General features: G+C 43.6%; 1 protein-coding gene across 4 annotated transcripts; it reads right to left on the bottom strand.

Annotated features, from left to right (window-relative positions):
• Positions 1-5,794: 5,794 nt before the first annotated feature.
• Positions 5,795-9,908, bottom strand: LOC109856676. Of its 4 annotated transcripts, none has more exons than XM_020432214.1 (7): positions 9,725-9,908; positions 9,504-9,626; positions 8,148-8,210; positions 7,947-8,009; positions 7,822-7,863; positions 7,649-7,723; positions 5,795-6,146 (listed from the first exon to the last, which is right to left on the bottom strand). In XM_020432214.1, exons 1-7 carry the CDS (start codon positions 9,785-9,787, stop codon positions 6,072-6,074), a joined length of 504 nt encoding a protein of 167 aa, XP_020287803.1. In that variant the 5' UTR covers positions 9,788-9,908; the 3' UTR covers positions 5,795-6,071. The 4 variants fall into 4 exon arrangements, with proteins under 4 accessions (XP_020287803.1, XP_020287804.1, XP_020287806.1 ...); XM_020432215.1 differs by having other exon boundaries at positions 9,703-9,783; XM_020432217.1 differs by lacking the exon at positions 7,649-7,723.
• Between the last annotated feature and the right edge of the window lie 310 nt (positions 9,909-10,218).

Raw genomic sequence — 10,218 nt, 5'->3', positions numbered from 1 at the left:
TCGACGATGTCGGCGGCAGAGCGGCGCAGGGGATGAACGGGACGGAGGGCATGGAAAAGACGGAAGAGGAGGGCAGGAAGGAAGGAAGGAAGGAAGGAAGAAAGGAAAAAAGACGAGAGAATGCGCGGCACACGTGTGGCCCATTCGTTCCGAATCCTCCCGCCGCCGCACCCGGTGCGGCCTTTGCGCGCGCGGGGGTGCCGGACGAGGGCAAAAGAAGAAGGAGAAAAAAAAAAGTGGTGGGTAGTCACGCTCCAGGGGCATTTTTCAGAAGCTGCTTGTCGGCCACCGTATCCCGCCCACCGCCATCCCAATCTCTCTTCTCTCTCCCCGCTCCCTCCTTCCACACATCTCGCTCACATCCCCGAAAAAAGTCGATAGTTGCGTAGACAGCGTTCTCGCGAGGGATGATGGCGAAGAGCCGGGTGCCAAAACGTGCGGTGAAGAACCGGAGGGTTGCGAAGGGCGGGCAGCGGCCCGTTGTCAGAAGTTGCCATCGATTTTTCAAATTCCCCGTGGGTACATAGGCGACTGACACAATCGGATTTTCTTCGTTCGCCGAGCGTCACTCGGGATATTTGTCAAGAGCCTGATTCTGACCACGCCACAGATACTTACTACTTACGCGGATGGCGAAAATCTGACCCATTCAAAAACATCATTTTCTCTCACACGTCTACAAAAATTTTATTTTGAGTATACACACGCGGAGAGTGTTTTTAAAGATAAAATCGAATTTATTGGAATTGCGTGATAAAAATATTCTGTTCGATTTCGATCAAATAAAACGAGTTTATGCCTCCACTTTTCTATTTTAGAGAGATTTAGCGCGGTAAATTGAAGTATTACTTTTTTTTTTTTTTGATGGAAATTTGTCCCGATATGGACTGCTAGTAGATTTGAGCGGTTTGATTTGGAAAGTGTGTGAACGCGCGGGGCGAAGTCTTTATGAAATGGAGCGCGAGAAAACAGTCGTTAAACACACACAATAAACACACGCGCGCGCGCGCGCGCGCGAAATGATTGTAGGGCCGCGTGCCCAAAATTTCCGAAGTTCGAGCGTTACAGAGATACGTGTTAGAGCTATTGGGTTATTTCGCGGTAAAGCATGGCGACGCGAGACACTTGCCAAACGAGGCTATCGGCGTGGTAACGTAACCGACACTTGCATAAACAACCTGCCTGCTGCGGTGCGATCGATTTCTCAAAGGCTTATCGACACGTAGAATAAATGGGGTTTTCGTGTAATTCCCTCTACGACCGAAGTCATTCCCAAATTGTATTACCGCTTCTGGAATTGCGAGAGGCTTTGACATAACACGTCCGTCGACGTGTGAAAGGTTGCGGAGCTCTGTAAAATGTGCGCATAATTACTAGCAATTTACTCGCTTTTCGTCGCTAAGTGAGAGAGACTCTCAATTCACGCCGCGTTGTGTATGCGTCGCAAATGCGGGAATATTAAACAAGCAAAGTGCGCGCACATATATGAGATAGAAAAATGTTTTTACAAAAGTAGCTGTCTTGTTCTTTTTTTTTTTTTTTTTTTTCTATAAACTACACTGGCTTTAATTACTTTGGTGATAAAAACAAAAACACGTTATGCATGTTTAATCGCATCGCGAATATGAATGAGTGTTTGCATTTTTTAACGATCTAATCTCAAACTCTATCGAGCGCGCGCGCGCGCGCGCGAATACGCGCATTATTGTATTATATTTTTTTCTCAAAGCTTGTTTGTGCGCAAAAATTCACGCGATTGTTTCAACCTTAAGGTGTCTTTCGCCGTCGTGCGCGAATATACTCCCGGTATAATCGACTTTGCCGATCAACAAAGCTCATTGGGTGGCTCTCGTCGACTGAATACGTGTCAATCGATCTATGCCAGTCGCGGGGCAAAATGCCGATCAGCATGTATACGGCTTTGCCGGGTATATAACCGATGCGCGGCAAAAGAAGCCGCGCCGGATCGTATTAGGAGCACAAACATCGATCAATCCGCGCCGCGCGCCCTTTTTCCCTCTCCCGGTCAATCGTTATCAATTTCGAGTTTGATATATACTCGACGTGCGTGTGTGTGACAAAAATGTCTCGCTCTTATAAATTTATAAGCACCGCGTTCGTATTATAGTTTTTCTTTTTTGGTTTTCACTCGTTCACTTTTATATTTACTAAATTCTGTGTGTTGCAAACTAGCTTTGGACTCTCTACACACAACGTTACCATTCCCTGGCTATACTAAACTTAATTACATAGACACGCGAGATTTTAGAGCGTACAGGAAGCATGCAAATTATACTTTTAGACAGCTATGCAACACGCGCGCGCGCTCGCGCGATAGCGTACGACGGGAGTTCTCCCCGTAAGGTTTCTTCTACTTTAAAAATTCTCCGCGCACGGTTCAGTGACCACGTAGTGTGTACGGGGAGATATAGAAGCTACTCTATACCCGATTCCCCAACGTCAACACTAGGGCTGCCATTTCACGAGGTTTAAAAATCCGGAGATCGTGGCGCACGGCGTTATAGAAATGGAGGGTGAGGAATTGAGGAGCGGTCGATTTTTCTTCCGAATTTTCCAGTCAAACATAAAAGGCAGAGACCGCGTCGTTATTTTTTTACAGGCAATATATTTCAAAAAGGAGATATTCTTCTCTCTCTCTCTCTCTCGATGCGCACATTACAGATGGTTAAAGAAATATTTACTCGTATGTACTTCCCGAAACGTGAAATGTTATACGCTTTGATAAATATTTCTTTGCAATATATGTTGGCCGCGTGATATGTGGCTCTCGCCGAATGTTTTCGCACGGAAGAATTAGCTCTAAGGTCGCTTCTGAACTTCATTCGCGCGAATATCATCCATTCATCACCATTATATTAAGCAGAGAGAACGCGGGAATACTCCCTCGCGCCGTCAGTTCCCACAAACATCAACACGACTCCATACATCACTACTTTAAAAACATCAAACCGTTCCGTTTCTCTTCGTCGAAGTACGAAGTACCTACCATCAATCGAAAGCTCGTCCGAGAATAACTTTTTTTATTCTCGTTTTTATTCGGCGTTTTTATTAAGAAATGCGGTACATCTCTCTGGGGGGGGGGGGAGAAAGAGAGAGAGAGAGAGATCAATTTATAAATCTAAGAAAACGATCAGCGCGAAGAAAACTCGACATTAAAACCAAAGTTTCTGAATTAGTTTCTCAGATTGCAGTTGATTTCGCGAGTTCTTTTTATTACCGCTCGCTCGATTGCATAAACATTGCCGAAGGGAAATCCGAGTTTAACGGATACGATATAACGATCTGACCATTTGTAACGAGGTCCCATCTCGAAGATCCATTTTCTCAGATCTCGGTCGGAATGCAACACTTTCCGAACCGTAGGCGGAAAGAGAAAAAAAAAGAGAGAGAGAGAGAGAGAGATAGATAGAGAATCCGGACGTGGCTCGATGGCCGCGACGCGGGGATCGATGACCGAATAAACAGACCGAGAACGCGCGCGGATCGATCCGTCTCATCCCCATATCGATATCGGACCGCTCCGCGTAGCGTATTCGTTGGATTACCCCCGGAGCTGAAAAGCCGGCCTGACGTAAACGAGGCGTGCGAGAGAACAGCGTCCGTTTCGAGCCGAGCCGAGCCGAGCCGAGCGGAGCGGAGCGGTGGAAAAGCGGGGCCGAAAGCCACCACCAGGGCGCATGTCGATGCCTCGAGCGGCAGCAGCCAATGGACTAGCTAAAATATTAAACGGGAGCAAAGACCCTAGTTCCCCGTATATGCCACGTATTCGCGACGGTGGTTCAATTTCTGAGCCAGTTCATCCTCCCCGCTGTGTGTGTTCGCGGGCGGGGAATGGAAGGGATGCGCGCAGCACCACACCAGTGAAAATAGACGTTCGCGAGCCAGACCTCGCCGCGACAGTCCGGATCGGCACCACTGGCGACATCCGTAAGCGCCGCGGCGAGAAAAGAAGATGGAACCGATCGGTTGGCGGTAAGTCGAATCTTGAGAGAATCGGGAATAGAAATGAGGGTATGTAAACGAAATATTTAATGGAAACCGAACCGTCTGATTTGAAAGTCATAGAGAGGTCTTTAGTACACAGTAATTCTCCTCAGTTTTTTGTCTTCGAAATTATTTCTCTCTCTCTCTCTTTTTCTGTGTGTAATAGTTCTATGTTTTTCCGAATCATTAGAGATTTAAATTTTAATTACATTGGAATATATATATATTTTTTACATTATTTATAATTTAATAATTTTTAAATGAATAAAAATGTAGAATGTTGATGAGCGAACTAGAATATTTTATTTTTCCGTTAGTATATATTTTTTCCTACTTCGTTTGTCTCGTAGGTGTTTTGGTCAGAACACAGATTTATTACTGCCTGATGATGTATCATATCTGACGAATGAGATAACGTCGCACAACAATACGATGTTAACAATCATGTGTGTGACACTAGCACGTGACATACGTCATGGTTAACATCGTCTTGAGACAACGGATGGTGGTATAGTTCAGTGGAGATTGCAATCATGCTAAATTGTCGTTTCTTATTTCCGAGTTGGATAATAGCGTTAAACTTTAACGGTCCTTGTCTCAAGACAATGGTGTGTTGTGCTCACAATGGCGCTTATTGTTGCGCACAACGCACATCCCATTTCCTCTATACATTCGAGCAACTTTTTGATCTCAATAGCTGTTTGGTTAATTTTACGTTCTCTCTCTCTTTCTATCTCTCTCTCTCTCTCTCACGAAATAATTTAAAACTGCAGAGAACAAAGGCCACATTAGAACAATCTATGAGATGTGACGTTTGACGTATTTTGCTAATTATTTTAATTCAAATTAAGGTCATTGCACGCTAAAACGTTTCGATCGCAGGCAATACTTTAGATTCGATTTAAAACACGAAATGCAGAGAAGCTTAACGTTGTCAATTATTCTGACACGCCGCAAGTGATACGGGATTTTGTCCATTTTCTGCATAACTTAAAGTTTTTTTTGCACAATCGAACAAAATATATATTCATATATCGTTGCACGATCGTGCGCGATGTGTGCGACATATTGAAAACGCGTCACGTCTTTCTGTACGTTCGACTTTAATTTCTTTCGCAATCTAGAAATGGAACTATCGGTATAGTTGTACCACCACGGCCAAAACATGGTAAAACTGCGTGAATGACGTTATGCTTTTTGCACACCGCGCGAGTATACTTGTCGTTCACGTGTGGTCAACCGCAAAAACGTTACCGCACTTTTTTTTCGGTGAATTTCGACACGCACAAGAGTTTAGCGCGCGCGCATACACGCGCTGCACGCCGACTATTTCGACGCAAAAGTTTTGTCGTAGAACCTGCGGCGCTTATACACGGCGCACAGTTCATTTAATAGGTCACGATTTATACCGTGGAGTGTGGTTTGCGTGTGACGGTGCGAAAATTACACGTGTTTGAACGAAGATACGGAATAACGTTAACGTCGATGACAAAACCCTCGTAGTTTCGTCGACGACAGTTTCTTCTTTTCTTTTTTTTTTCTGTCTCTGTTTTTCTGTTTCTCTCTCTTTCTCTCTGTTTCACTCGTCCGCAACGAGAACATTTTTTTCAACATTTCATCGAACGCGGTTGCAATTCATTACACCTCGTATATTAATTCATGTACGCGCGTGTACACACACGAGATGCGCGCGCCGCAGCGCTCTTTTCGCATATCGTCGCGTAACACACGACAACACAACAAAAACACACGCGAATGCGGACTTAATAAATTCAATTTAATTCCGAGACGTTTATCAAATCACAGCCATTATTTAATGCTACAATTAATGAGAATGTATGTAAATCTGTTACTTCGCTATATTTTGCGAGATTTATGCGGCCGTTTAAAACGTGACGCGCCGTCGTACAACGATTATTACATTTATACGGATCAATTAACGCGCAACGCTCCGACATTACCAGACAACAAAATCGCGTCGAATTTTAATGCTTGCTTTTTATTTTTGTTTTTGTTTTTCCGCGTGTGTTACACCGCCCCGCTCTCTTTTCCGTTTATTCGTATTCTTATTTGAACGTTTCCGCATTGATCGGTCGGTGGTACAATTTCGGCGATCTGCTGCGACGCCACTCGGATTGCTCCTGAAAAATAGTTTGTCAGCGCAGAATCGTAACGTAACATCCGACATAATTAATATATTATTATTAGCGACATAATCAGACGTAAATTATCATTAACAAATTTTCATGCCATTACAATATTCAATTAATTCAAGATATACGTATGTGCCATTATATAACTGTGTGTATAACTAAAACGAATTTATTGCCAAACGAGCTGATTCATAAACGACGACTCGTATATCTCTCAACGGAAAGATTCGTTACACGCACACACACACACGCACGCACGCACATATATACACACATATCGATTGAAAGAAACGAGGGCAAAAGCAGAAAGTTTTCTAAATTATCACAATTTAGAAAACTTTTGGCGATCCGCTGCCCGTGTGAATGGAATCCATTTTCGATTAAAATAGTCCAATAATTCTTTACTACGCTGTGAAGTTTGGAAACGTTTATAGTCCGTAATTTCTACAGCGATATCGCTTTTTGCCTCGTTTTGCGCCGTGCGCGCGTGCGCGCTCTCTACAATTTTCCTCGAGGACGTACTTCAAATAGAAACTTAACGCGAACACATCCAATATTAACTTCTTCTCGCGCCTCCCTTGCGAGAAATTGAAGCGCGCGCGATGTGTCGCGCTTAAATACCAACACGTCCGAAATATATACGTAGTCCGGAAATGGATTAGTCGAGAGAAAATAAAAATATCTCGTCCGGCGCGCGATATAAACCGCTCAAAGGTCCGAGCTAATAAGGGTCGCGCGCATGAATCTAATTTTACGTCTTGCCATTGAACGCGGTCAATCGGTATTTATTACGATGTCGGAGATCCAATTGTCCGACGCAACGACCGAAAGTCGTCAAGGGTATAATGAGCTTATATGTGACCTTTGGTAATTCATGGGGGTTATAGGTCGTCTCGTGCATATCGTGCATATATAAAAAAAAAATAGAGAGTGATAAAGAGAGAGAGAGAGAGAGAGAGAGAGTGAGAGAGAGAGAGAGAGAAAAGGAGAGAAGGAAAAGGAGGGAAGAGAAAGAGATAGGGAAAAAAGAGAAAGAGGGTATATATAGGATTTGCTTTTCGCTGCAACAGTATCCGGCGCGTATATACGCGGAAAATTGCGCTAATACGTTTTATTAAATCTCTCATTCTTCAACGGGTGATGAAATTTTAATTAAGAGCGAATTTTCGCGATCGACGCGCACGGTTTATATTCGTGACCTTTTTGTTATGAGTGCGCTCGCAGTTTCACGGCGTATAGTTCCATAGCGGCGGCGCGCGGACGGCCTGGGGGGGTATTAAATTATTTAGGGTCGATGATCGCGCGTAAATTCTGAATAGAGTTCTGTACACGCGAGTAGGCCACGGCTCGATGATTTTTATCCACGGTGCGTATATTGAATTAAAGCGCGACTGGCACAAAGGATATACACGCGCTCGCGTTCAAGTTGCGATATCGCCGCGGCTTTTTCACATTTCACGAGTAACGATCCGGCGCGGCAAATAATTTACCTCCGGCTTCAATAGCTTCTCGATGCACGACATCTTGCTGTTCATTATTTCCAGCTCGAGTTGCTCTTTGCATAACTAGCGAGGCAATAACAAGTTCTCCGGAAATCAGAAATATTTTAAGAAGTCCGCGCGCTAATAACCGCGAGCAGGAAATTGATTTATCGATACGTTACCGTTTTCTTTGTCTTCGTTTGGAACACGGTCATCCGCTGCAGCTGCACAAGATTCGACAGTTTTATCAGGACGCAATGAATTATCAATCGTATCTTTGACGGATCGGTAGTCAAGTTAAACTTACATGCTTGTGAATGCACTTGTACGGCGGCACGATGCTAACGACGCTCTCCATCCGCGGTAACTTCTATAAATTATTGATAGTCAGCGTGAGAGTGTGCGCACACTCTCTCTCTCTCTCTCTTTCACTCAAGCGGTTTCAATATCACACGAGCCAAACTTCATCCGGCTGTCTGCGCGCGCGTGTGTGTAATTGTCAACTTACCTTCTCCGCTCTCCGAAACAATTCGCGAAAAAGTGTGTCGTTGGACGTCACCGTATTTAAACTCTGAACGCCAGAATAAAAAAAAAGTCTTCGGTTATTCGGGGCAAATCAATAGCGATTAAATCAATCTCATTTGAATCGCGCATTTAGCTCTTTGTTGCCCTTCTCTACATTTCTGTATATTTTCCTGTGTGTGTTTGCGCCGCTCTTATTGCGAATAGTTTGAACTTTGCAAAGCAACATCTCTCTCTCTCTCTCTCTCTCTATATATATATATATATATATATTTCTTTCTTTCGCGCACGCTGTATAATCTGTTTTATCAGAAAATAAATCTCGCGGCTAAAGAAAACAGATTGAATCAATAAAAACTTTCTTCTCTTGCAAATTTGTTTGAAGTCCGAGATTGCAACTTCTCTCGAAATCTCGATAAGAATTAAAGGCGCGTGGCGTTTCGCATTTGCGCGGGAAAAATAGTTGAGATGTTCTTCGTCAAAATCGCCAAAGAATGGGAGAAGAAGGAGGAGAAGAAAGAGGAGGAGAAGACGCGGTATTTTTTTTAAGAGTCCGCGGGAATTATATTTGTTACAATGGCGCGCGCGAAAGAATCACATCGGTATTCAGACGATTACCTCGCAAAGTTGTTTACATTTTCTTTAAGCCGGCAAGAGAGTTTGGCACTGGCAAGATTTTCGGGACGATACGTGACTCGTTTTCTTTCGTATAACGATGTACGGGAAGTACGCACAAGTACACACATACAACACACACACACACACACACACACACACGCACACACACACACACACGCACATAAAACGCGGAGTGAGTATTACGTATTTAAATGCCCGAAACCACGTCGTTGACGAGGGACATGTATCGTTAATTCCGCGACTCTTCGCTTTACCGTCCCTTGATTAATTACAACGTCGAAATAATATTATTACGGTGGATTTAAAACAAACAATCAATTATAGAAACGTGTGCTCGCGTATTGTCAATGACGTTTTAATTATTGTACTGCGAGTCGGTACGGTATCATATGCAAATTAATTGCCGGAATAACAAGCTCACTTACATTTTCTCTATCGGGGACGACGTATTGTACTTACTCGGCTTTCCATGCTCGCGTGTTATGAATGAAATCAATTACACACATAAGATTCGCAAACGACTCTTTTGGTTAATTATCGCAATTTATTTGCTGTTAATTATACAATCGCGATTCAAATGACATCGAAGAGGGTGGAAATAAAAAAAAAAATGAAAAAGCTTTCCTTCTCTCTCTTCTCTTAGAGAGAAAGAGAGAGAGATCCAGAAGGAGAAGTATTACTTTCTACTCAATTCCGAACTCACCATGATCGAACAAACGGCCATAACCACCGCGAAGATGAACGTGGCGAATGTCACCGCACCGCAGTAAGCGTTCAAATTGAAGAGATGTTTGAGATGGTAATCGGCGATCAGGAATTTGTACATCTGTAACGGTTCGCAAGAAGAGAGAGAGAGTTCGTGAAAAATTGAGGCTCCGCGACGAACGGACGGATGAGATAACCTGATCGATTCGCATTTCTGACCAGCGAGTTTAAACCGTATCCGGACGCTCGATAGTACTTGTGCAGCAACCTCGTGTCGTCCATGATGGGACGGGGCGATAACCTGATAATTTGCCGAGATCGCGCGACACCACGTCGATATTTGGGGAGATAATCAGTGAAGGGAAAACGGCGAGAGAATTCACCGATTGAAACGAATATTTGACAGGCGGTCTTCCATTGGTGTGTGTGTGTGTGTACGTGTGCGCGCGATCGATCGACGACCAAGTGACGGTAAATAGGCAAATTGCTTTGACGTTGGTCAAACAATCGGACAGTTCGACACTCTTTCGTAAAGTACGGGTAATGGACATTTATCTTTGTCTATAATTGCGGTTCTTGCGTCTAACGCTTTTATCAACGACAACGGAGCTAACGATTGTAATTAAAGACCTGAAATTAATTATTGAGAATTTATGTCCAAAAGTACAATCTTTCTTTGTTCTAAATCGGAAAAATTGCGAAAATCTCGGACT

Source organism: Pseudomyrmex gracilis, unplaced genomic scaffold, assembly GCF_002006095.1.
Source record: "Pseudomyrmex gracilis isolate BER0280 unplaced genomic scaffold, ASM200609v1 scaffold_130, whole genome shotgun sequence".
In the NCBI taxonomy this organism is placed as follows: Eukaryota; Metazoa; Arthropoda; class Insecta; order Hymenoptera; family Formicidae; genus Pseudomyrmex; species Pseudomyrmex gracilis.
Note: the sequence above shows the minus strand (reverse complement) of the source record. Positions and strands in the feature narration are given on the sequence as shown.

Coding starts and splice junctions, on each gene's coding strand:
- LOC109856676 (XM_020432214.1), bottom strand. CDS start 9,787: ATGGACGACACGAGGTTGCTGCACAAGTACTATCGAGCGTCCGGATAC. Junction 8,010..8,147: donor TGTTTCGGAGAGCGGAGAAG/GTAAGTTGACAA, acceptor AATAATTTATAG/AAGTTACCGCGGATGGAGAG. Junction 6,147..7,648: donor AGAAGCTATTGAAGCCGGAG/GTAAATTATTTG, acceptor ACTATTTTTCAG/GAGCAATCCGAGTGGCGTCG.